The sequence below is a fragment of the Xenopus laevis genome, chromosome 9_10L (assembly GCF_017654675.1).
Source record: "Xenopus laevis strain J_2021 chromosome 9_10L, Xenopus_laevis_v10.1, whole genome shotgun sequence".
NCBI classification, from domain to species: domain Eukaryota; kingdom Metazoa; phylum Chordata; class Amphibia; order Anura; family Pipidae; genus Xenopus; species Xenopus laevis.
In genome coordinates, this window is record NC_054387.1 from 116,633,378 (window position 1) to 116,660,676 (window position 27,299).

Here is a 27,299-nt window from a genome sequence, read left to right on the forward strand (position 1 = left end):
TAAAAATTTCAGTAATTTATATCAATTTTTAAGCAATACTTTATATACAATTAAAAAAAAAAAAAAAGAAAACATGCATAGTCCAGCGTACAATGTTGAAAACAGCATTTTCATTAACAAAAATAGAAAGAATGAAAAAACCCAGAACACTGAAGTTTTAATACCATGTACACTTTTACTCAGCAAGAAAATAGCTGCTGTCAAGACAGAATTTCCACTCCGCTGTCAGAGAGGTCAAATGAAGCCTGGCCCCTCTGGCAGCAAAAGAGTTAATGTCATCGCGTTAACAAATGCTCCCATCGTTTTTTTGTTTTTTTTTTGTGTCTCGCGCCTTCTACCATTCTGTACAGTGATTCGGAGTCTCTTTGCCAAGCTCTTCTTATTTAGACGGGTAGAACTTGCATGATTCAACATTGTGATTGCTTGGATTTTTTTTTTGTTTTTTTTCGTTTTAAATACAACCGCCCCAAAAAAGTTTGCAGGAACTCTTCTCTGTCTCATGCCCCAGCCATAAACACAAAAACAAAATAATAATAATAATAAAATAGAAATTAGAGTTTTCGGTTTGAGGCTGAAATCAGATTGCACGACTTTTCCCTCCGACTCCTTTTTAAAATGTAAACAGAGGGGTTTGGGGGGGATTTGGTGGAAGAGCTTTTCTGTAGTCATACGTTAGAGCAGAGAAAAAAAGAACCCCGTTTGTTTACAGCGCACCTGCACCCCCCTTTTTTTATTTAGACGTCCAATGGAAATGTAGATATTTCTGGATTTGGAGAATATGATATAGTTACAAGTGGTAAGACAAACCCCCCCCCTCCCCAATTTTCCATTGTTTTTGTTTTAGGCTCTGCAGCTGCAAGATGAAAAAACACCCGAGACAGTCCTCAAAAATGAAGAAATATAAACAAATTACACATAGATCAGCGTAATTACACTTTGCCCTTTCTCTCTGCCAGAACAAGATGGCTGACCTGACAGATAAGAGGCCAGAGTGAGAATAAAAGAAGGGCAGTTAACCACTATTGCTGCCAGACCTACCTCCCCCCCCCCCTCCCGGCCGTGCAGATAAAAATCCAAAATGACCCAAAGGAGCAGGTCATTTTCACTGCCCCAAACACAAATCTGTCCAGTTGTCATAGCAACCACTGCTAGAGAAGGGGCGTGGCGATGCTCAGCAGCGCACTATAAAATTTCTCTGGCAGCGCAAGGGTTAAACAGGGGGAGGTGGGAGGACAGCGGTCTCAGTCCAGACTGAGCCCCCGTTTCCCTGATGTACAGACCAGCAAATCAACAGGCAAACAAAAATGTATTTTAAAATAATGTCCACTGAGGGGGTAGATAAGATATTTATATATTTATATTTATATATAACAAAATAGGAGATGTGTGGGGTTATAAAAACCCGACCTCCGTTATTGAAGTTCCTCCAGTTCGTGGCCGTTTTGCAGATGCTACAACCCTTCAACAAATTTTTCCAAGGTGTCCCCTGAAGTGTCTCCAACCAGGGACAAGTCATTTGTTAGGGCACTACGATTGGGGGGGTTGAGCTGCGGAAGCATGGCGCTCTGCTCTGGATTTCCCAAATGACCCTGGTCTAGGGAGTTAGCCATAGAGGCTGCCAAGCCAGGGTGGGGAGAGCCTGTCTGGGGTGAAACATGGTGCGGGGAGGGCTGAGGCTGTACACGGGGTGAAGGACTGGAATGTGGAGGCTGTGACTGAGGCCGAGGTGATTGGACAGGGGCTGGTGAGCGCACCTGATTACTTAGAGCAGTTGCAATTTGCTGGCCAGTGGCTAAATGGGCAGAGGGGGGTTGGCCAGTCAGAAGGTGTTGCTGTGGGCTCATAGCATTAGCCTGTCCTGAAGCAATTTGTTGCTTGATCTGCTGCTGGATACGTTGATGCAAAGCATGCTGGAGACTTGCCTGTGAACCTTCATTGCCAAGTCCCGGCTGTGCCATCTGTGAAATCTGTCCCATGGTACCTCCCTGGATAGATAGATGCTGCTGCTGCAGGCGTTGCTGTTGCAAGGCTTGTGGTTGCGGGTATGCTCCCTGGGGTTGCTGGAACTGCCCATGGGCTGGCAATCCCCCAGCCATACCTACTCCACTCTGCTGTTGCTGCTGTTGTTGTTGTTGTTGCTGCTGCTGCTGCTGCAACAGTTGTTGTCGTCGATGATACATCTCCCGGTACTGCGGGTTCATATTTGCCAGGTTAGTATTATGAGCGGTGTTCATCAAGCCAATACCTTGACCTTGTGGAGTCATACCTGGCTGTTGCTGAGGAACAGCTGCCCTCGGCACTCCAACCGGCATGGGGCTCATGTTCTGCAGGCCAGCTTGTGGATGCATGCCAGGTTGTTGCGGCTGCTGCTGGGGTGCTTGCTGGGGCTGCATTGCAGGCTGATTGGCCACATATTTAGCAGTCCTTTGCTTAATAAAAGCTGCCATTAGGTGTGGATTGGACTTCAAAATATTAAGCACCTGCTGCTGCTGTTGTGGAGAGCTTGGTGATTTGAGGGTACGCAGCAGATCCTGCAAGGCATTGGGTGCAGGTGCTATATTACGTGCCTGCTGTGGGGGTACGCCTGCCAAACGAGGTCCTGCAACTGCCTGCTGTGCAGTGGCCATTTGCATCACTGGTCGCTGGATGTTCTGCTGCATTTGAGGTTGCTGAGGGAGTTGAGCTGCCGGCCACTGCCCAGGCTGCATTCCTGCAATGATAGGGGGTGCACCAATGGGACTGGGGCGTGGCACATTCATACCCATTTGCTGCATGGGGTTCACAGATCCAACAGATGGGTTGACCATGCCAGGACGTGCACTAGTCATCCCTTCTGCAATGCCGGTCACCCTGTACAGCTGCTGCTGTTGTGCCTCTAATTCTATTTGCCGGGCAGCTGCCACAGCAGCTGGTGGGGGCTGCACAGTGGGCTGAGAGGGAGGCACAGGTGGAACTGGATTTGTTGGCTTGCCCTGTGATGCTACAATTGGAGGCTGAGTCCTTTGAACACTGGGGAAGCTTGGGGAAGCTTTGCTTACTGGAGATGGTTGTGGAGCAGGCTGTGGAGTTTGCGGGGTGCTCGGCTGCTGTGTAGGTGTTCCAGGTGTTGCTGAGGTAGGGGATGGGAGGCTCTGCTGCGGAACAGCTCGTGTATTCATAGTGGCCATCCGTCGTCGCATAAGTTGAGCCTGCTGCAGCCGGTGTTGGATCTGTTGCTGTCTTAACTTTTGTTTAATGTTTAGACAGAAGGGCACTGGGCATTTGTTCTCTTGGCAGTGCTTAGCATGGTAGCAACACAAGGCAATCAACTGCTTGCAAACAGGGCAGCCACCATTCGTCTTGCGCTTGCATCCCTTGGTGTGCTGTACCACCCGCTTCATCTTCTGGCACGAGGGAAGGGAACAATTGGCATTGCGACACTGACAGGCATGCACCAAGGACTGGATGCATCTCTGAATGCTAAGCCGACGGGACTCCTGTGGACTCTTAGACTGTGCATCACCCTGGCCGTTACTTTCATCATCCAGCCCAAGACCCCATTTCACCATCTTGTGCTCATGGTTCTTTGCACTGTAGCAGTTCACACACAGATCATAATCCTGGCGGAAACAAAGGGAAAACTCAGTCTCAAAAAGATGGAAGCAATTTTGCAAGTCTGCCTTGTTATTAAGACTTTTGGTGGAAAATGAATAGCAGCATTAAACCCACACTCACCTCACATACTGTGCAGTGCCAGCGTGTCTCCACATGATGTTTGCATTCATTGCAGGTGTAGACAAAGCGGTCCTGGCCTTGCGTGTGTAATTCCACCAGCATGCAAAGAGTGGACCACTTGGAACGTCGCAGAGATGAGAACTCCCAGTGCTTATCACGGGCTAGAGTCAGGAATGCATCCCTTCCGTCCATTAGGTCACAGCTCAAGAGTGGGTCCGGGTCCACAATGGGTGGGAGGGAATTAATAACTGGCCCCGCATAGAAATGGATCACAAAAAACACCTAAAGAAGAATTAATAAATGAATAAACTAATGAATGAATTTAAAAAAATAAAACTCCCTTGCAAAGCCCTGCTTACAGCTTGTGCAGAAACCATGGTCAATTTATTTAAAACATTAATAATTGTCTGGTTACTTGACCTTTAATACATACAGTATATTTGAAAGCCAGCCTTAATAAAGGAAGAACTTTCAGGAAAGATACCAATATGTAGCAGTTCAGCTTTTACCAGTCCAATCTACTCTAACTTTAAAGGGGGTTGTTCACGTTCCAACACTTTGGTTGGTTGGTTGGTTTAAAATAGTTCACCAGAAATAAAGACTTTTTCCAATTACTTTTGATTTTCTATGTGTGGTCGTTTTTCTAATATTGAAGTGTTAAGGTGGCCATACACGGATAGATCCGCTCGTTTGGCGATGTCGCCAAACGAGCGGATCTCCCTCCGATATGCCCACCTTGAGGTGGGCAATATCGGGCTGATCCGATCGTGGGCCCTAGGGCCCAACGATCGGATCCTAGCGTTCGCCAAACGGGCGGTCGGATCGCGGGACCGCATCAACGAACAGATGCGGCCGCGATCCGACGGGATTTTTAATCCCATCCGATCGAGATCTGGCCGACTTTCGGCCAGATCTCGATCGGGGAAGCCCGTCGGGGGCCCCCATACACGGGCCAATAAGCTGCCGACACGGTTTGTCGGCAGCTTTTATCGGCCCGTGTATGGCCATCTTAAGTCTAATTTTTCACCTTCTAAAGCAGCTCTGGGAGGAAGGGGGGTCACGACCCTGTAAACTAATCTAAATGGATACATTTAGTTGATACATTTCTTATCTTTGTCCCTGCTGAGCAGAATCGCTTGAGTTTCATTACAGGCAGCTGTTAGAATTGATACAATAGTTGCTAATACTCCAGAGATGCTGCTGAGAAATGTATCAACTAAATGTTGCAAAACAAGAACATTAAACTTTAAACTGAGATTTTTGAAAAACTGTAGTTTATAATTGAAAAAATGTCTATTTCTGGGGAACAATCTGTAAATCTGAAAAAACGTGTTTGGAAGGTGAACAACCCCTTTAAGAAATGTATAAAGAATCCAATACGGTACCTCTTTATGCTTCTCCATAGTGGCATAGAGCTTCTGGCTGAGATCGTTACAAACATTAGGCATGATGATTTTTTTCTTGTTGGAGCGACTCATACTGCTTTTATTTTTGTTGGTCTTTTTGTTATTTTTTTTCTTGGCATTTTTGCTATCTCCTTGGCAGCCCTGTGTTCAGAACAGACAACAGTGTAAGCACAATCGCACAGTATGCATTTTTTTTTGCAGGGCACAATAAGGCAAAAAACGTTGCCAAAAGGGGCATGCACAAAGTTACAAAGGGAGACAGGCCTGTTATCTGCTAGCAGATCCGTACCTCAATGGTCTCACAAGCAGCTGTACTCTCTTCCTTCTTTCTCTCCTCTTCTTCCTGCTCAAGTTCCTTGATGCTCTCCTCTAACACATTAGGCCAGAAATCTCCTTCAAAATATGAAAGTTCCTTGGCACTAGTGAGACGATCCTCGGTTGCTTGCTTAAAGATGTCCTATAAAAGGGGGGGGGGGAAGTAAGCAGGGAATTCAGTTTATACACACTCTGGTAAAATAATGGTTGAACCCTAGCTAATAGTTTCTTTCAGGATAATGATTGTAGCAGCCCCATGTCCAGCTTGGTCTGGCAAATCTATGATTGTCATTGCTGCTTCAATATGGAAGATGTGCCATTTGTCCAGGGCACAGCCCAAGACATAAAGCCCACACTCCCATGCTCAGCTATCAATGTTTCTTCCTCATGGATTTAACACTTTAGGTCAAAGATGATCTATGTACAGGTATGGGGATCAGTTATCCAGAAACCCGTTCTCCAGAAAGCTCCAAATTACAAAAAGGCCAAATAATCCAAATTGTAAAAAATGATTTCCTTTTTCTCTGTAATAATCAAACAGTACCTTGTACTCGATCCCCAACTAAGATATAATTAAACCTTATTGTCGGCACAACCAGCCTATTGGGTTTATTTAATATTTACATGATTTTTTTAGCAGACTAAGGACCAGTAACAAATTTTTTTTTTTAAAAAATCGGTTAGTATACAAAAAAAACCAAAAAAAACACAGAGACAAATTAAACATCACGAAGACTTTATTAAGAAATAACTTACCGAAACTCTGATTGCGCTCCTCTTCAGAAAATGAGATCAGGTGATCCATTGAACGGCGCTCGATTTCTCTTCCCTGCCTTCCTTATAGGAGATCACCAGGGAGGTGAAATTGAGCGCCACACGATGGATCGTTGCCCGGTCGCCTTTTCTTTAGAGGAGCGCAAGCGGAGTTTCAGTAAGTTATTTCTTAATAAAGACTTCGCGGTTTCAAAGTTTAATTTGGCTTTGTATTTTTTTGTATATCACGAATTATTAAAAAAAAAAAAAAAGGTATGAAGATTCAAATTACGGAAAGATCCCTTATCCAGAAAACTCCAGGTCCTGAGCATTCAGAATAACAGATGCTATACCTGTACTCTGCATTTACAGCAAAGGTATATTTTAATGTTTTGTCGCTTAGGGCATTTAACAGCTCTATTGTAGGGCTACAAAATGTTCAAAACTACTATACATTGATTTGAATAGCAATCACCTGACAGGTGATAATCATTCAATATAACTGGGAGGAACATGATTGGCCTTCTGTAACCCATCCCTGGATCTATTAATTCCATGGGGCAACAAAACATCCAGAATTGCTTTATGTGTCATTGTCTTAAAGGGTTTGTTCACCTTCCAACACTTTTTCCAGTTCAGTTGATTTTTTTACCAGAAATAAAGACTTTTTCCAATTACTTTCTATGTGTGATTATTTTTCTAATAAAAGAGTGTAAAGTGTAATTTTTCACCTTCTAAAGCAGCTCTGGGAGGGGCGGGGGTCGCCGACCCTGTAAACTGTTCTAAATTTATATATTTAGTTGATACATTTATATTTTTCCCTGCTGAGCAGAATCTCTGAGTTTCATTACAGGCAGCTGTTAGAATTGATACAATAGTTGCTAATACTCCAGAGATGCTGCTGAGAAATGTATCAACTAAATGTTGCAAAACTAACAGTTTAGAGCCGGCACCTGAATTACTGAGCTGCCAGACAAACACCAGAGACCTATATTTTGGAGAAAATGATAAAAAATAAAAAATGGAAAGAAATGGAAAAAAAGGTCTTTATTTCTGGTGAACAATCTGAAAACAATTGACCTGAAAAAAAAGTGTTTGGAAGGTGAACAACCCCTTTAAAGGAGAACTAAACCGCCCATTGAGATAAGTCCCCATTGCCCCCCTCTCGCTGCCTCCCCCTGTCTTACCCCTGAACGATTTCCCCTTTAGAAATAGGACCGCAAATGCAGAGTAAGCGCAGCGGAGCTCACGGGCGCCATCTTCTTCTCTTCAGTAATGTTCGTGAAGTGATCGGCGTATTGGCGCATGCGCAGTTGGCGCAATTTTCCGTTTAGCGACAACTGCGCATGCGCCGAAAGAGACGGAAATTGCCGAAGGGGAGGAAGAAGATACGAAGATTATCGAAGAGAAGAAGATGGCGCTCGTGAGCTCCGCTGCACTCACTCTGCATGTGCAGTTGCTATTTCTAGAGGGGACAGAATTCAGGGGTAAGGGGGAGGCAGGGAGGGGGGCAATTGGGACTTATCACAATGGGGGGTTTAGTTCTCTTCTAAAATTTAATGTCATATTTTCCCAAATTACAGAACTATATGCAGCCATTGCTATTCCTGGGGTCGCTGATGGTGGTGGCACCTTACCTATGTCAGCAACATGACTTGGACACAAATTCATGGGGATAGAGTCTGAAAAACAACAAGGCTCACACCCCTGTGCTTTATGCCACAGAAAGCAGTACATCAAATGACATTTCTATACTTAGCAATTACAGGAAATAACCTATAATGACAAACACACCCTAATACAACTCTTGCCAAAGTACAGGCTGATAATTTTCATTATTTTCAAAAAGGGGTCAGAGAGTCTCCTTTACCTTATAGTCATGAATGATGCGCTCAGCAAAAGCCTTGTCCAGCATCTTTTTATACCACTCCTGCAGACGCTTAGGCTTGGGGATTTTTTGGTCAGCCGGATGGCAATGGAAGATGTAGTCGTCCCCTTCACTTGGTGGGCAGGCCCAGATATGCCCTGTGACATAGCTTGGAAAGCAAAAGGTTCATTCAAACACATGCAAATCTGAAGAACAACTGGCATATGGTTTAAACATCCCTTTCGTTTAGACCTTCATTACTTTACAGAATTTCAACCATACAAGGTCAAGACATATTTGTAGAAGGTAGTAGTGTTAACTTAATAGGGATGCGGCAAATCCACTATTTGGGATTCAGCTGAATGCCCGAATCCTTTGTGAAAGATCCGGCCGAATACCGAACCAAAGCTGAATCCTAATTTGCATATGTTAATTAGGGGGGAGAAGGAAAAAGTGTGAACACTTTTTTTCACTTTCTTGTTTTGTGATGAAAAGTCACGTGATTTCCCTCCCCGCCCCTAATTTACAGATGTTCGGCCAGACACATGGATTCGGCCCGAATCCAAATCCTGCTGAAAAAGGTCAAATCCCGAACCGAAATCCAGGATTCTGTGCATCCCTATAACTTAATAAGAACATGTTAAAGTATACAGTCATACACTCAAGAAAGGTCTTGGGAAGGTCTTCAGAAACTCACCCAAGTTTTTTCACATATTCCAAGTAACCAATGAGAATCTCATGGTAGACAGCAGTTCGAAGGCTACGTGGCCTGAAGAAGTGAATACTGTCCAGATAGGAGATGTATACCCGTCTACAGCAGAGAAAAACACATTGCTATAAATTATACTGCAGCTCAAAATGAACATATATGAAAGTACTATATAGCCAAGTATAATACAATCAGAATAAGATTGTTAGATGGCTGTACCTGGTGTTGGGCATAGGACAGTCAGAGCCGTATTCTTGTACGTGCATGCCAAAGAAACACACGTCTACACCATCAATCTCCTCAAAAGCGAACAGAGCTTTTGTACGGTATGGGAAGGATTCAGGCATCTCTCCAGTGTCTACAAACCTAAAAAAAGAAGAAAAAAAAACAACAAAACTTTGTTGTTATGCAGCCTGATAATACCTATATTTTATTAAGCCATCTCAATGGCTGAAAATGTGGGACAGTCCTGGAGAAGAAATTGGGGGAGACCTCAGGCTGAAGAAGGTGTAAGGCAAATAAGATGTAGTTTACAAGACTGGCGGGAGGGTAGAGACAAGCAGGGGTAACAAGCAAGATGAGACACCTGTTACATGGTGTCTGTGTCTCCTCAGAGTAAACATGAGGATTACCCAGTTTGATAAAACAATAGCAGGTTGTAGATTCAAGCCAATACAGGGTACTCGACCAAGAGCTATTTTCAGGGTAAAGCATCTTGGAAGACTTGTCTCTGTTGCTACACAGTTCCATGACCAAACCGAAGTATGCTGAGGATTAGTGTTTATGCTCTATTGCCTTTCCCCTTTAAGTAGGTTACTTCTGCAGCTATTGCTCTAATGCAGGGGTCCCCAATCTTTTTTACCCGTGAGCCACTGGAGAGCAACATGTTACTCACAAGCTACTGGTTGGGGATCACTGCTCTAATGGATCATACCTGGATTTCATTCCAGGTTTCACTTCCACAATCTTATCCGAACTTGCCACAACCCTTACGGACACTTCCCCAGCCTCTGGATGATTCTGTCTCCGCAAGAACTTATTCACTCGATCTTCCAGGTGATTTCCTAGCCGGGTGGTTTGGAGCCCTAAGGAGGGAAAGTACAAATTCACATTTTTAAAAAACATAAATTAAGGCTAGGAGGTTGTATTTAAGATGAAGAGCAACCAAATGACTAGAGAGCACCAAAGGGGGCAATGCAAAAAGGTGCAAAGTCTGTTGTTGGTCTAATCACCTATTAGCATTTACTGGTCCCCTGTTTGAAAGCAAACAGCTGATCTGTAGCTATGAGTTAGTACACCTGGGCAGACTCTGCAGCTTTTCTTACATTCCTCCAGAAGTGCTGGCAATCATTGAATTAATACAAGTCAAAACATGGTTTCAGGCAGGAGAAATTTAAAGGACTCACTCTTTGCACAAAACTTGTTTTCTTTTCGTGTCCTCCCTGTTTTTTTCAAGCAGTTATCACAGACAAAGCTATATTAAAAAAAAAACATAAAAAGCCAATGAGTAAGGGAACAAAATATTAATTAAATATCACATAGCAAACAAGAAAACTCACAAACAATTAACAGGAAGTAACTGCAAGTGATTTTTTTTATCAAAGTGTCTCCAGAACAGAAACTTCTGTTGCCCCCACGTTGCAAACTCCTAGCAATCAGCCAGCAATAAGCTTTTGACTGGTCAACCAAATTGCAGCAAGGCATTTGTCAGTGGTTTCTGTATTTAGTCTCCTTTGTGTTACTGTGTCGTCGCCCCCCCCCCCAACTCAAATGAGAGAATTTACAACTACAGTTTAATGTGGCTGCAAAAACTCTTACCCATCTCAAATTGCCTCCAAGAGTCATAACAAAAACACCTGGAACACAATGCTTTAGCTTTAAGGATTTTTGGGAGCCCACTTACGTCACACAATAAAGCCTGGCTCACAGTTTGAGTGGCATCAGAAAAATGTAGAAAGAGTTTCCTGTCAATGAGTTATTGCACGTATGAATGCATTAACAGTTAAAATAATATTCGATTCTAAACAGCCTGGCAATGTCCCTGACTTACCCAGATGGCCAAATAATATCGTAATGCAGGACGCAGATCTGATGCATCTTCCTTCCACACTCTTTGCAGTCCACAAAACTGGTGGGAGAAACAAACAGTTAAGATGCAAGTCTGAGTTAGGATTCTTAGAATGAATGAACTTTTGCACCCAAGACATACACATATTCTAGTGCAACGCATACAATTCACTAAACACTGTTAGGACCTTGATATTGGCAGAATATTAAGAAGTGTACATAAATTTATGCGTGCCAAATAGTGATGTGCAGGTCGGGATTTCCCCAACCCACACCCGACCCTAACCCACGCCCTCCCTTAGCAAGCGCCCGCCCGCATCCGACTTCGGGGTTGCTTTTATAGACCCACCCCATCGATTATGTCACAAAAGGGGCGGGGCAAGCAGGTGCATTGTCTATAAAAGGCGAACCTGGAAGTCTGAAGCCGGCATGTGATGGTCACCCGCAAGGAATAGTGCGAGGTTGGCCCAAACCCACAGGTCCCGCGGGTATCCGGCCGGCCAGCACGTCACTAGTGCCACATATATGTAAATAAAGTACGGCTTAATACTAAAAGCTACTACCAAGTCTGAGCAAGGACCAGAACGGTTCACAATTCTAAACAATGCATGCATATAATACGCCAGAGCATGTGATAATAGCTGCTACTTACGGCTCTGAGTCAAGCATATCGTTTTTCTTTTTCTCAAATTGCTCCTTGGATATCGTCCTAGATGAAAACAAAATACGAAACAAGGTTTTTTATACATGTTGCAACCCGTGCTGGGCCAAGGACAAGAATGTTGCAATGACATGTTCCACATGATGGCATACTCACACTGAGGGCCGCCATCGGGAAGGGGACAGGCCGTCGTCCTGTCGGGGCCCAAGATTTCTGATGGCGGCCCTGCTCACAGTATATATAACAATCACACAAGAGAAGAAAGCCTATTTTATTGAGCAGAAAGCATTTACTGACATTTTCTTTGACCAAACATTTTGAAATACAAGGTTAACATCCCAGTCCCAGGTAAGGGGGGGGGGGTGGAAGGGTAGGGTAATTCAGTGGTTACATTTAAAAAAAAAACAAGCAAGCTTTCCTGTCACAAAGCACTGGATAACATATAGAAGTACAGAATTCTGGCACTATTAAAGCAAAGATTTGCAGGGCCATGGACGTGTTAAAAGTTTTACATGAAATGCCTTGATTTCAAAAGCAATAAAGACATGGGGTATATTCACTATGAGACATGGGGTATATTATTTTTCAGCAGACGGAGAAGCACCTTAATGCATCTGTGCAGCCTCTCATTTAGTTTTAGTGGAATCTGCCGATCGCTTAAATAACTGCCTTAATTAATTGATTCATTAGTGGATACATTGCTCAGCACAAAAAAAGCTTCAGCCTCCCCTGAGCTACCTATGCTTTAGTTTAGTCTGTATGAGACTTATGATACAATAGTTGATGTTTTCTCTGATGCTGCAGAGAAACATGTCTAATGTTTTAATATTCTGTAACTTTTACGTTAACAGACATCATTAGTAAAGCTCTGTGAGCGTGCCCAGGAGGAACGGAAGCTTCTCCAACAGGTGTTCAATGTAACCAGTCTATCAAAATGAACATGTAAGAAAGAATCAGTGACTTGACTTATGAGAGCCCCCTCATGCTGTTACACTAACGTTACATGGACATTTGACAATAAAGGCTGTCACAGATCATAACAGTTCTTGAGGGAACATTCTTCTCTACCTGTCTATGTATACTGGTCAGAAAAACCTTTTAGTTGTCCCTCTGATAGCCTAATATACACTTTGGTGCAGCAATAAGCATAAAATAAACATGGCTTGTATTTCCAGGTGCCAATTAAGGATGTGCAGTATTTACTCACGTTTGCGATTGGGAAGGATCATCTCCTAAAGTTACATTCTCCCCTTGGATTTCTGTGAAGCACTTTTCACAGAAGTGGTATCTGCAGCAAGAGGAGACAAGCAAGACCAATTTTGCAGAATAACACTCAGTCCAATTTCAAAGTACATTGGGAATACTATTACCACAGCGATGATCAGATAGGAACACTAAATTCAACACTGGGGAAATCAGCCCCTCCCTCCACCTTCAATGAACATCAATTACAATATAGAGAGCAAAACTGACCTTGCCTGTTTGCCAGCACTCTATGGCAAGCAAAACAGTGGAACCAGACATTCTAATCTTGCAATTTAACTTATGATGACAACACATGCTCACCTATTCTGATAGCTGTAGTAGGCAGCATCACGTGAAATGGTACAGAGCTGCTTCCCATAGCAGCATAGTGTTTGAGGAGAGAACTCAAACTACAATGAGAAAAGACAAAACTTACTTATTAACCATACACAATTCCCAAAATAATCACCTGCATATTTTTTTATCCCCCCACATACACAAATACACTATAAAAAAAAGTTCCTTGTCCCATACCTTGCGCCCACAGCAATAGCCAAGAGACTGCATGACGGGATCTATCTCCTGTTCAAAGACTTCGGCAAGCTTAGTGCAGTATTTGTAGACGCGGGAGGTCTTTCTATTGTACAGCCAGGCATTGTTAAACATTAGCCAGACATCCTCAACATACTGCCATGGCTCCTGGTACTGTCCAGTGTCAAGCTTTCGTTTAATGGTGGACAAGTCCATAGGGTTTTTCACAATGTCAAAGTAATCCTGCAGCAACGATGGAAGAGATGGTCAGAGAGACAGGAATGGCTTAAGGGAAAACAGCAAGCATGAAGGTGAAGTGATCTAATTAGATAGGGAATAGTAAAAATAACGAAAGAGGAGGCACTAGGACAGGAAAAAGAAAGCACAAGTGTAAATAAACGTGACACTAACTGGTATTCCCAGCAGCTGAGGATCAACAGGCTGACGAAAGGGTAAGGATTCTGGATCCTGTCGATATAAGGCTTCAAGTGTGGGCATCAGAGCTTGGCGCAGTTCTTCAGGCTTAAAAACTGAAATGAACACAAAACACACATGTTGGTTTATTTTTAAGCTGGAAGCTACTACTACAATTTATACACAGACAAAGAAGTAATTAAAAGAGCTGCAATTTGAATAAAAAAATAAATAAAAGGCATACTTATCCTTTAAGGTGATCCAGAGATTGCCCCATTGATCACTTTAATATAAAAAAAAAAGAAAACGTTGGTCTACTCAATGCTTTAAAGACAGGCAAGAGCTACTTACTCTTCTTCCGCGGCTGAGAAGGTGAAGTGGACTGAAGGGAACTGTTGGCGCCCCCGTTTTCTTCCTCCTCTTTGTTCTCCGTTTTTATTTCAGTTTTCTTTTCCTCCACTTCCATTGGCTCCGATTTCATCTCAGGACCCTCACTCACAGTTTCCTTCACTTGAGATGGAGCTTCTGGTTCCACCTGCAAAATGTAACGCCAGTTTATAAATGGCTTCCAGTCACTGCATATTTAATGCTTTCAAGAATGGTCATCATACTACATCATTCTGAAGACTTACCAGTAAAGCATAGATGGACCATAACTGAATTCCCTTCTTACCCCCCCATAAAACTGTTGGGTAATTCCACCTATAAGGGATGCAACATCCAGGATTCGGTATACCTAAACCTATATACTTTAACCCTGAGATTTAGAAGTGTTAGAGAAGAGCCAACTAGTCCACTATAGGTGAGTCTTTACAAGACAAATGAGCTTTTATCACCACCTCAGCTCTTTTTGAATGTTACAGTTTATACATTTTACAGCAATATGGTCGCAGCTTGGACACGAGTTATGTATGAAGCCATGTCTACCCGATACTGATATTCCGTTATATCTTAAAGGGGTTGTTCACCTGTGAGTAAAGTTTTAGTAGGATATAGGGAGCGATATTCTGAGACAATTTGTAATTGGTTTCCATTTTTTATTATTTGCGGTTTTTAAGTTACAGAGCTTTTTATTCAGCAGCTCTCCAGTCAGCACTCTGGTTGCTAGGGTCCAAATTACCTTAGCAACCATGCATTGATTTGAAGGAGAATATGGAATATTAATAGGAGAGGGTCAGAACAGAAAGATATAAAGTAATAAAAAGTAGCAATAACAATAAATGTGTAGCTTTACAGAGCATTTGTTTTTAGATGGGGTCCCCCCTTTGGAAAGCTGGAAAGAGTCAGGAGAAAAAGGCAAATAATTCATAAACTATAAAAAATAAATAAATATCAATTGAAAAGTTGCTTAGAATTGGCTATTCTAGAACATACTAAAAATTAACCTGAAGGTGAACCACCCCTTTAACAGCTTGCAGTGGCAGATCTTCCCTAATATGCCATTTTTATACTAAGTCAAATTGAAAATTCTAATTTTCTTTTTTTTTATGGTGAAAACTGGGAAATTTGGAGATCTCTAAATTCGATTCGAGTTTTTCAAAAAATTGGAATTCTATTTTCGAGATTTTTCATACTCTGGCACTTTAAGAACTCAAATTTGGCTATTCGCCACTTAAAACCTGCTGAATTGCTGTTTAATGGAAGAGGTCCAGGGTTCAATTCTGAGTTGTTTGCAGCCTTCCCGACATTCGAGTTTTTAAAATTCGAATCGAATTCAAGTTTAACAAATTTGATTTAATAATACATTTCGATTGGTCAAATTTCGAGTTCATGGTAGTTTTCAAAAAAAAAAAACAACTCACATGAATTCGAAATCCGACCCTTGATAAATCTGCCCCTAAATGTAGCTAGTTCATGAGCTTAAAAATAGGGTAGAGATTTCATTCTGCTATTGTTTCAAACTCTCATGCTTGTCAGTTTATTTGTTACCTCTGTTTTGGGCTCCACTTGGTTTTCACACACCTCTGGCTCCTCCATTTTGCATTCTACTTTCACTTCCGTCATAATATGATCCGGAGCTGGCTGGTTTTCAGTGCTGGCAACAGAAGCTGGGGTCCGCACATGATTGTCTACACTTGCTGCTGCCTGTGATAACTAAAAGTGGGATGAAACAGTAGAAACCAAATATTGAAATGTTATTAATCAGGCCAGTGGGACCTTGTGGTCCTTTGAGACATTTTATGCTTATGTATCCCCCCCGAAGACTTGTTGAAATTATATTTTGTTTATATGGTTCTATACCAGTGTAAATCTCTTGAAACATAAATCTAGCTTCCATAAAAAAAAAAAAACAAGTTAGATTTGGTGACGTTACATAAATAATGCTTATGCTCATCTGTCATAGTGTTCTCTGAAAGATTCATAAGGTATGAAAAAAATGCATTTCTTCTGCTTCAGGGATAAGGATAAAATATGCCTACACCAAAGAAAGAAAGAAAGAAAGAAAATCCAGACCCCTCCCTGCTCATAACTAGGCAGTGTCTAAGGGCAGAGACAGACGCTCAGATTTGGGGAGATTAGTCGCCCAGCGACTAATCTCCCCGAACTGCCTCCCACCTGCTAGAATGTAAATCGCCCCCGGGATGGCATCTGTGTGCTTTGTTTTCCAAAGTCGACTCACGAGGAAACTCCGGGCGACTTCGGAAAATGAAGCGCACAGATTACCATACCACCAGCTATTTAGATTCTAGCAGGCGGGAGGCAGTTCGGGAGGTTAGTTGCCCCGAAGAAGAGGCAATTTATCGTTGGGCGACTAAATCTCGCCGAATCTTAGCGTCTGCCTTTACCCTAAACCTGTTTTAGCTTCAGTTTTTGTTTGAAAAGCACAGTAGCACAGTGAAAGGAAAAAGAAGCCAAGAACGAAGCAATCCAATTCCAAAAATCGCAACGTAGTGTGTTGACAGGGCCGCCATCAGGGGGGGACAGGGGGGACAAGCGTACCGGGCCCGGGCATGAAGGGGGGCCCGGCAGCGCTGCATTTTTTTGAAGATCCGGGCCCCCCTTACGAGCGCCCGAGCCGTACGTCATTCCTCTTCAGTGCCGAATGCGGAAGTGCCGAAAAGCCGAAGCCGATGCGCCGAAAAGACCCGAAGTCACGGAAAAAGCCGAAGTCCCGAAGTCACGAAGCGCCGAAAAGACCCGAAGTCACGAAAACAGCCGAAGCCGAAGTCCTGAAGCAGCGCAAAGACCCGAAGTCACGAAAACAGCCGAAATTGAAGTCCTGAAGCGGTGAAAAGACCCGAAGTCACGAAAGGAGGCGAAGTTGAAGTACTGAAGCCATGAGTTCAATTCTACTGAACACCAGTTTGTGTTTTTTTTTTTAATCCCCTGGCCACCAATGTATTATTTTAATATTCTATAGGCCCCTGCCACCAATCTTTTTTTTTAAAACTTTTGTTTTTGGGGCCCCAATTTTTTTTTTAACTCGTAAGGGGCCCCTTGCCACCATTGTTTTTTTTTGGGGGTTTTTTTTAAAAAAAAATTTATTTTCTTTTTGGTGGCCCCAAATTTTTTTAACTTGTAAGGGGGCCCCTGCCACCAGTTTTTTTTTTTCAAAAAAAAATTATTTTTTTTTTAAATTTTTTTTTGGGGCCCCAATTTGTTTTTAACTTCCCCTGCCACCATTTATTTTTTTTTCAAAAAAATTTTTTTTTGGGGCCCCAATTTGTTTTTAACTTATAAGGGGGCCCCTGCCACCAATGTTTGTTTATTTTTTAGTTTTTTTACATTTTTTTGTGTTGGGGCCCCAAGTTTTTTTAACTTATAAGGGGGCCCCTGCCACCAATGTTTGTTTATTTTTTAGTTTTTTTTACATTTATTTTTGTTGGGGCCCCAAGTTTTTTTTAACTTATAAGGGGGCCCCTGCCACCAATGTTTTTAAAAAAAAAAAAAAATTTAATTTTTTTTTTTTTGGGGCCCCAATTTTTTTTATAAGGGGGCCCTGATCATCAATAGCTTTTTACAATTTGTGTGGGGGGGGGGGGGTTACTTTTTTAGCGCTGATGTCTGTGTGGTCTTTTAACTGCGATGTGGGCGGGATATGGGGCGGAGCTTGGTCGTCAGTGTGGGCGGGGCCCAGGGGGCCCCAAAAATTTTGCTGTACGGGGCCCCGTGATTTCTAATGGCGGCCCTGTGTGTTGATCAGACGGTCGTCCATGGTTTCCTAGACACTGACAAATATTTATATTTATATGTGGGACTTTTTCCAGGCAGCATGAACAGATTACATGTGGGGAAGCCTTCGTTTTGGACTGATAAACAACAGGCAGGCAATATCAGCCCATGAATGGCCAAGCTTTAGCATTGTGTTTACTAGACACATCAATTAGATCAGCTTCACCTGTATTGCGTTGAGTGATATTCACAAGCCAGGAATAGTTATATTCTCTTGCTTTGTGTCATCTTTTTTTTTGTTCTGGTCAAAAGCCAGGTCATTATAGGCAGATTAAATGAGATTTAACCCAAATAATACATTCCTGTAAACGTGCTCAAAAGTGGTCCTCTGAGCATTTTTACACCCGTTAATTTTCTGTTATTAGCAGTTTGTAATTTTAGTAGTTATGGACTGTTATTAGACTGCTAATACAGAGCTTTCAGCTCAACAGCTCTCTATAAAGGTCTGAGAATCGTAACACTAAGGGGTCTGTTTAAAAAGTGGAGTAAAACATTGCCAGTGATGCTGCTCATACATACAAACCAATCCGAATCTTGCTTTTGTTTTCTTTTCTTTTTTTAACAAAGCTTTATTTAAATAAAGTACATTGACATGGTAGATATGCAGGTTTTCACAGCATTTTCATAAATCACGTTAGTGTTTCTTTTGACGGTAACAGTTTAAATTTACATCAACATATTACTGCTTCATTCCATGCTTGTACGGTTATTCATTTTATGCATTCACATTATTACCTTGCTAATAAAGAACTTCAATAAACCGAACATAAACTTGTACATTGCTTCTTTATGTATGTGCCAAGCTCTACTTATATCCCTCCCTATTACTGAGAATTGTTAGGGTTGATGCCTTAGTTTTCAGTCATGGCCATCATGTATGTCTATCCACGGGGACCATATTTTTTTAAAATTTCGCAGGGCATCCCCTTCTTGTATAGAGAAGTTTGTACAACGGTACTGCATGTATGATCTGAGCTTCCCAGAAACATATATTTGGGGCTGTTTGTGCCTTCCATTTCATGGTAATGGATTTATGGGCATAAGCAAACATTATGGAAATAAATGTTTTCTCCGCTACAGTTGGTGCTAGGTCAGTTACTTGATTCAGCAGCATTCCAAGGGGTTCTACTATAATTGCAATGTCCATCATATCAGAAATATATTGTGCTCTTGCTTTTGTTTTCTAACAGTTGAAATCGAAGTGCCCATTGGTTGCTCTGAGCAGCATCACAGGTAATGCTTCACTCAATGTGTTACACAGCATGATAAATAGACCCCTTAAAGGAGAACTAAAACCCCCATGGTGATAAGTCCCCACTGGCCCCCCTCACAGTCTTAACCCTGAATTCTGTCCCCTCTAGAAATAGCGACAGCACATGCAGAGTGAGCACAGCGGAATTCACAGGTGCCATCTTTTTGATAATATTCTTGTCTTCTTGCTCCCCTTCGGCAATTTGCTTCTTTCAGTGCATGCGCGGTTGTCACGAACCGGAAGATTGTTCAACTGTGCATGCACCAATACGTCTCTCACTTCATGAAGATTAACGAGGAGAAGAAGATGGCACCCATGAGCTCCACTGCGCTCACACTGCACGAGCGGTCTCTATTTCTAGAGGGGACAGAATTTAAGGAGGGGGCCAGCAGAAACTTTTCACCATGGGGGTTAAGTTCTCCTTTAAGGCCCAAGCATTTTCTATGCACTTCCTGTATTCAGTTAACCTAAACTAACTTTCAGCCTCTCAACTCTGTTCAGCCAAACGCCTAGAATTACCAGCCTCAAACAGCTCATATCTCAGAAACCACTAAAAATAAAATTAATGTAAATTGCACAATTTTGGGTTTAGATCCCCTTTCTTTGCACACTACTAAGAATTGTTATCACAGATATCCATGCTACTTGCACAATGATATCAATGTCCAGCATGTTACAAGCAAGCAGCTAGAGTACTACAATGGGTCAGTCACCTGTAAAATACCCATAAATACTCGGGTTTCAATTAAAAAAATCCTGGATACCCTGGTCATACAGGCAGTCCAAAGACAACCTGTTTATGTACACTGGTAAGGCCAGATTATACAATATACTTTACTTGGCTGATTTGCCTCCCAGATTGCCATCAATGCAAGTTCAGTGAGGTCACATGTGGGATACTTGGTCAGCAGGTATTGCCATATCATTATTGCCGTAGAACACCATGATTGTTAATAAGTGACTGACTAGTGTTACATTCATAATACCTACGGTTTTAAAGCGGTCACCTATACTTATTGCAAATTAAACTTGGAACCCAAATTTTTTTTTTTCTTAAAACATATACTCCTGTTATAAAGATGTTTAAATATCTGAGCGGTCAATCAAATATTACCTGCCCAGCCTCTATGCCTGAGGCATAGAGGTGGGGCAGTCAATTACTTTCACTTTCTATTTAGCAATTCATTGATGTCACTGCTCTCCTCACATTCCCCCTTCCCTCCTAGCACTCTATAATTTGTCTCAATAACAAATTACCACAAAATTGCTCCTGCCTGCTTGTTGTAATTGTGCAATTCCTAGATTGAAGGAAACAAAATTTAAATAATAAATATAGTGTAAGTAAACATAATAGAAAAGCAAAATACACTTACCGGAGTGCCAGGAGCTGGTGCATGCACGGACGTAGGTTGCAGCTGAGCAGGTTGTGGCGTGGGTACAGACTGAATGGGCACAGGTGTTGACGGCTGTGGAGTGAGCTGCGTTTGGGCTGCTGCTTGCACTGTTGGGGTGCTTTGTGACTGCATGGAATTAGGAACAGAGCCAGGCATTGGAGCAGGTGTCTGCCCAGGAGTAGGCAGCGGAGTGGATGGCTGAGCAGGTGCAGTGGGTTGGGGAGGGGTCATAGCAGCTGGAACAGGGTGCTGTACTGGGGGCATGACGGCAGAAACAGTAACAGAAGGTGGAGTTTGATGAAGGGGCGACTGGGAAAGTGCTGGTCGCTGAAGCTGACTCGTCTGTGGGCCCAACATGTTCATTGAGTTGCTGATAGGCAGAGATGCAGTGGGTGCTTGTCCCTGCTGTTAAGGGTGGAATGAAAAAGAAGTGGACATTAGAAACAATGCACAGACAAGTCATACTACTTGTATTTAAATGAACAAAACAAACGAATTACCTGAGAAACTGCAGCTGCTGCTCCAGTCTGCCCCAGTCCCACAGATATGGTGCCAGTGCTTGCTGGGAATTGATTCTGTTGCAAGAATTGGCTCTGTGTTTTTGTCGGCCCTATCATACTGCCTGCATGTGCACCTATTATAGTCTGCGGCTGGGACATTCGGGATGGAGACATGGCCATCTACACATACAAACATATAATTATAATTAAATCAGTAATGCGTGACCAAACAGAACAAGTACAACGGCAATTAAAATTATATTGACATACTCCTATAACTAGAAAGAATGTGTCTGTATTAAAGGGGTTGTTCACCTTACAAACACTTTTTTCTGTGCAGTTGTTTTCACATTGCTCACCAGAAATATAGACTTTCTTCCATTGCTTTCCACTTTTATTTTCACTCTTTTTCCAAAATCTAAGTTTAAAGTTGAATGTTCCTGTCTCTGGTGTTTGCACCTGAATTACTGAGCTGCCAGACTCAGAGTCTGAATTTTTTGCTACATTTAGTTGATCCATTTCTCAGCAGCATCTCTGGAGTATTAACTATTGTATCAATTCTAACAGCTGCCTGTAATGAAACTAAGTAGTGATGTGCGGGTTGAGATTTTCCCGACCCGCACATTAACCAGCCCTCCCACATATGACTTCTGCGTTGCGTTTATAGACCAGCGCCACCCCACCCATGATGTCACGAAAGGGGCAGAGCGAGCAGGCGCAGTGTCTATAAAAGACGAACCTGGAAGTCAGAAACCGGCATTTGACAGTAGCCAGACCGGCCGTGAAACGTTAATTGAAACTAAAAGCAGTAAACATCCCTTTCTGAAGAAGCTCGTTCTCTGGGTGTGTTAATCAGCTGACTTTCGCTACACTGTTTCAAGAGTCGGATCCAGAAGTGCAGAAAATATAAATGGACACCTCCTGGTTTTCATAGCAATTGCAATCACAAATAACTTTTAAGCTACGGCCAATGTTTAATAACGAAAGGGGAAAAAAAATAGAGGAAAATCTCTTAAGGTGGCCATACATGGAGAGATCCGCTCGTTTGGCTATGTCGCCAAACGAGCGGATCTCCCTCCGATATGCCCACCTTGAGGTGGGCAATATCGGCTGATCCAATCGTGGGCCCTAGGGCCCAACGATCGGATCGTAACGATGCCCAAACGGGCGGTCGGATCGCGGGACCGCATCAACGAATAGATGCGGCCGCGATCCAACGGGATTTTCAGTCCCATCCGATCGAGATCTGGCCGACTTTCGGCCAGATCTCGATCGGTGAAGCCCGTCGTGGGGCCCCATACACGGGCCAATAAGCTGCCGACACGGTCTGTCGGCAGCTTTTATCGGCCAGTATATGGCCACCTTTAGAATTACAGGTTCCTTCATTGCGCAGTTTTTGAAGTTCCCCTCTAAGCCTCGGCAGAGCATTGGGAGGAGTAAGTGCAATCAGGGACAGCTTAGGGGCAACAAATTAAGTGCTGCGTGATTATCATTACAGACACGTTATGCACATGCATACATATTAACATGCTAGCAAACTTACATCTCGATTAAGTATTCCTGAAGGGATTGATAAATTTCACATGATCCCATATACAGCCAAGGCACAACTGACAGATAAATTATAACTTGTATGTACTCTCTTGGTTGCCATCTATACCAATTCCTCTACTGAGAGTAGCCTGATTCATTAACATATACACCTCCATATGCACCAAGTTTGCCCAGGAGTAGTAACCCATATCAACCATTAATATGCATGATTATAAACAGGTGACTAGTAAATTTTACCTGCTGATTGGTTGCTATGAGGGACTGCTCCGGGGCAAACTTAGTATCCCTTATAAAATAAGCCCCATAAAGCCTTGACTACGTTTTCCAAAGTCCATTACCAGCTAGCAAAAATGTAAGGAATTGGCAAGATCCCCTCCCAACCCGATCAAAATGTCCCTAATGTTCAGACCACACAGGGAATTTTCTGGTGTTTTATCAGGTGAGTAACACCTGCATATGTCATCGCTATGGCTCCCAAGAGATCTTTTTCTATTTTCCAACAATTAATATGGATTTCCCATTCTGGTATTGCTCAAAATTGCCAATGGTGTTTAACAAACTTAAAGGAGAAGGAAAGGCTAAAATTAAGTAAGCTTTATCAGAAAGGTCTATATAAATATACCAGTAATCCCTCAAAGTAATGCTGCTCTGAGTCCTCTGTCAAAAGAAACACAGCATTTCTTTCCTTCTATTGTGTACTCATGGGCTTCTGTATCAGACTTCCTGTTTTCATCTTAAACCTCCAGGGCTAGGGCTTGAGCATGCTCAGTTTGCTCCCCCTCCCTCCCTGCTGTAATCTGAGCACAGAGCTATATGGAGCAGGGAAAGATTCAGGTAAGAAGTGATGTCACACCAAACAAATATGGCAGCTGCTATCCTTAAACAGAGAGAGCTTCTGGAGCTTTTTACTTGGGTATGGTAAAGCATTCTACAGAATAAATATAGTGTTCTAGCTTGTGCTATTGTGGCTAATCTATTGGCAATAAACTCCCTCAGTAGCTTGCCTTCTCCTTTAAAAGTGGGTGTTACTTACAGCTGGTACCGTTCCCATGTTGTTCATCTGTGTAGGGTGGTTGAGTGGAGATGCTGCACGGGGACCCATAGGAGCTGTGGGCATTTGAACATTCCCAATGGTCATACTACTGAACTGGTTCATCCCTGGGGATGCACATCAAAACAGAAAATATGTGTTATATTAGCACTTAAAAAACACCCTTAAAGGGCTTCTTCACCCTTAAGTCAACTTTTATTATGATGTAGAGAGTGATATTGAGATAATTAGCAATTGCTTTTTTTTATTGTCTGTGGTTTTTGAGTAATTTAGCAGCAGCTCTCCAGTTTGCAATCTCAGCAATCTGGTTGCTAGGGTCCAAATTACCACAGCAACCATGCATTGACTGGAATATGAATAGGAGAGGCCGAATAGAAAGATGAGTAATAAAAAGTAGCAATAACAATAAATGTGTAGCCTTACAGAGCAATAGTTTTTAGATGGGGTCTGTGACCCCTATTTGAAAGTTGGAAAGAGTCAGAAGGTGGCAAATCATTAAACTATAAAAAAAAATAAAAAAAACTCAATGAAGACCAATTGAAAAATTGCTTAGAACTGCCCATTCTATAATATACAAAAAGTTAACTTAAAAGTGAATTGCCCCTTTAAGCAGGAAAAAAAAGTGACCATATTATTGAACAATTAAAGAAATTGCAAACGTTTCAAAAAGTCATTTAAGGGGTAGTTCCCCTTACAATTAACTTTCAGTATTATGCAAAAGTTTTTTTTGGTTGCAAGAGTCAGCATCAGCCAGAGATTATTTTAATCCAAGTTGAAAAATGGCAAAACAGGAAGGCAAATAATAAGCCAAACGAAAAGGTTGCTCAGAATAACAGGAAGACAACTAAGCAAGACAAAGTTTGCTAATTGCCTGCTAAAAGTTAACTTGAAGGTGAGGTGCTGCTTTAATTCATTTAGGCAACAATAACCATTCTGATAGCTAGAGAAATGACATTTACCTGAAGCTACCTGCATGCGGTTCATAGTAGGTACTGTAGACATGGAGATTGGGCCATCTATAGAAAAATAAAGATGGGGAACAACATAAGGAATAAATATTCTGTATCAATGCAAACTTCCTCTTTAAGTAGCCAAATATTAAGCCACAACATAGTGTTATTTGCACTCACTGGTTGGCCGCACAGATGGAGTCTGTCCCAGTGCAGCTGTGGTCTGTGTAAGGGCTGTAGGTTGTGTTCCAGGGGCTTGTAAGGGTGTCTGGCTGCTCACAATTCCTTGTTTCTGCAAACGCGACCTTCGCTTCTCCTCAAGTTCCTTTTGTATTTTATATATTTTCTCAGCCAGTAAATGATAATACTCGTCCTGCAGAGGGAGAAGACAAGCTGAAACTGACCGAAGCTCAGTCAGCCATGTATAAAGGCACCTAAACCTTGGCAAGTACATATTATTTTTAAGCTATATCTGCACCAGCAGCGTAAATACATGTTTCTGGGCCCCTCCAAAAAAAAAAAATCTTCAGAGGGGCCTGGTGCAAACAACCACCGCTGACCCGCCCCGGCTACCCGATCACTTGCATCCCCTGCTGCTGGCAAGCTCCACCCACCCGCATGAATCCACTGCTGCTGGCAAGCTCCACCCACCTACTTGCACCCCCTACTGCTGGTAAGCTCCACACACCTACTTGCATCCCCTGCTGCTGGCAAGCTCCACCCACCTATTTGCAACCCCTGCTGCTGGCAAGCTCCACCCACCTGCTTGCTTGCATCCCCTGCCTCCCACTCCCCGAGAAGGGTGGGGGGGGGGGATTTAGAGGATGTGTACCCCATCATCTGGCCCCCCCTGTTCCCTGGCGTCTACTTCCACTATAGATATGCCACCAATCTGCACTGGCCATCTTATTTGCTATATGTGCTATATGTTTTTTTAATTGGCACACATTGCCCCTAGTGCAAAGTTATCCTCTCTCTAGTATATTAGCGACAAGGATTAAAGGAGAACTAAATCCTAAAAACAAATATGGTTAAAAATGTCATATTTTATATACTGAACTTATTGCACCAGCCTAAAGTTTCAGCATCTCAATAGCATCTCAATAGCAGCAATGATCCAGGACTTCAAACTTGTCACAGGGGGTCACCATCTTGGAAAGTGTCTGTGACACTCACATGCTCAGTGGGCTCTGAGCAGCTGTTGAGAAGCTAAGCTTAGGGGTCGTCGGCAATTATCAAGCAGAAAATGAGCTTGGCCTGTAATATAAGCTGATACTACAAGGCTAGTTCTTAAATTCTGCATCTAATCACACTGGTTTCTGTGCTGCCATGTAGCAATTATCTGTATTAATTACTAATCAGCCTTATATTGTGACATTTCTAGTCTATGTTTACTGTATATTGTGAGTGGGTCCCTAAGCTCAGTAAGTGACAGCAGCACAGAGCATGTGCAGTGAATCAGCAGAAAAGAAGATGGGGAGCTACTGGGGCATCTTTGTAGACAAAGATCTTTACTGCTAAAGGGCTGTACAACAAAATTTCTAGTCTACTTCTTTAGTTAGGCTTTAGTTCCTATTTAGGGCTCCACAACAGCTGATGCACTAAATGTTGCCTATGTATATTTGTTACATTGTAATAAAAATGACAAAATTAATGACTAGATTTCAGGTTTCTTATGCTGAATGAAATTGTTTGAGAACCATGTTAAATACAAGGTTACATCGATCTTATTCTGCTCCTTATAAAAGAGGATACATTTGCCAGCACAATGCTGTGGGATCCCTCTGGACATGCTATGAAAAACCGTAACGGGTATTCCTGCTGTACAGAATTCATTTACTGCTAAAGCCTAGTCTACCCATGCCATGACAAAATTGAGGACTACAGGATCCGTTGAAGGGGAACTATGGTGAAAATAAAAAAAATTAATACAAGCTTCATCATACTGAAATAAGAAACTTTCTAAACACAATCAAAATTACAATTAAAAAATTCTGTACCGTTTCTGAAATAATTAAGTTTATCTTTACTATTCCTCACTCAGCATCTGTTTCTCCTCATTCAGGAGTTGGGTGTCAGATGCAAGATCCAATATATCTTATAGGGGCGGGGAGATGTATTAGAGCTCACTCTATTAAAATCACCAGAAATCATGTCTCTCTACATGCAGGATTTGTGCTAAAGGCAGTTAATTTTGTTAGATTTTGTTTGTACTGGAATCAGTTATTTGAGTGAGCTCTAATACATCTTCTAGGCAAAATGAGCCCCCCCTATAAGATATATCGGGTCATTCATCTGACACCCAACTGCTGAATGAAGACAGAATGTGGAGAAACAGATGCTGAGAGAGGAATAGTGAAGATAAACTTGATTATTTCAGAAACAGTGAAAACATTTTAATTGATTGTATTTAGAAATTTTCTTACATCAGTATGAGGAAGCTTATTTTAAATTTTCGTGATAGTTCAGACTGACTCAACTGCAGTTCAGGCAAGAATAAAATGCACTGTGAGCAAGAAATATTTTATAGAAGCTGTAGAATGAGACTATGAAAGAGAAATAATCATACTATTGTCTTTTACTTCCATTAGACAATTGCAAAGGAAAAATAAAAAATGTACTAAGTGCAGCCCTTTCCTCCACCAGCCAAGCCAAGTCTAAAATGCAACTATTAAGGACAGAATATTAAGGGTAGTCATGCTCACCATGACATTCTTATATCAGTTCCTACATGAAATGTCTT

General features: G+C 42.3%; 1 protein-coding gene across 7 annotated transcripts in view; it reads right to left on the reverse strand.

Moving 5' to 3' along the window:
- The window catches only part of crebbp.L (CREB binding protein L homeolog), a 64,287-nt gene continuing 36,988 nt past the window's right edge, over positions 1-27,299 (reverse strand). For 4 of the 7 annotated variants that reach the window (XM_041575718.1, XM_018234546.2, XM_041575717.1 and 1 more), the window contains 23 exons: positions 24,737-24,929; positions 24,566-24,622; positions 23,589-23,713; positions 21,002-21,181; positions 20,481-20,906; positions 15,612-15,776; positions 14,034-14,217; positions 13,680-13,798; positions 13,272-13,511; positions 13,059-13,147; positions 12,700-12,780; positions 11,649-11,717; positions 11,484-11,540; positions 10,815-10,892; positions 10,171-10,238; positions 9,699-9,849; positions 8,984-9,130; positions 8,753-8,866; positions 8,059-8,224; positions 5,410-5,577; positions 5,100-5,261; positions 3,715-3,996; positions 1-3,599 (listed from right to left, as the gene is read on the reverse strand). In XM_041575718.1, coding sequence (XP_041431652.1) covers positions 1,452-3,599; positions 3,715-3,996; positions 5,100-5,261; positions 5,410-5,577; positions 8,059-8,224; positions 8,753-8,866; positions 8,984-9,130; positions 9,699-9,849; positions 10,171-10,238; positions 10,815-10,892; positions 11,484-11,540; positions 11,649-11,717; positions 12,700-12,780; positions 13,059-13,147; positions 13,272-13,511; positions 13,680-13,798; positions 14,034-14,217; positions 15,612-15,776; positions 20,481-20,906; positions 21,002-21,181; positions 23,589-23,713; positions 24,566-24,622; positions 24,737-24,929 — 5,469 coding nt within the window. In that variant the 3' untranslated portion in view covers positions 1-1,451. 7 annotated transcript variants of the gene reach the window in all.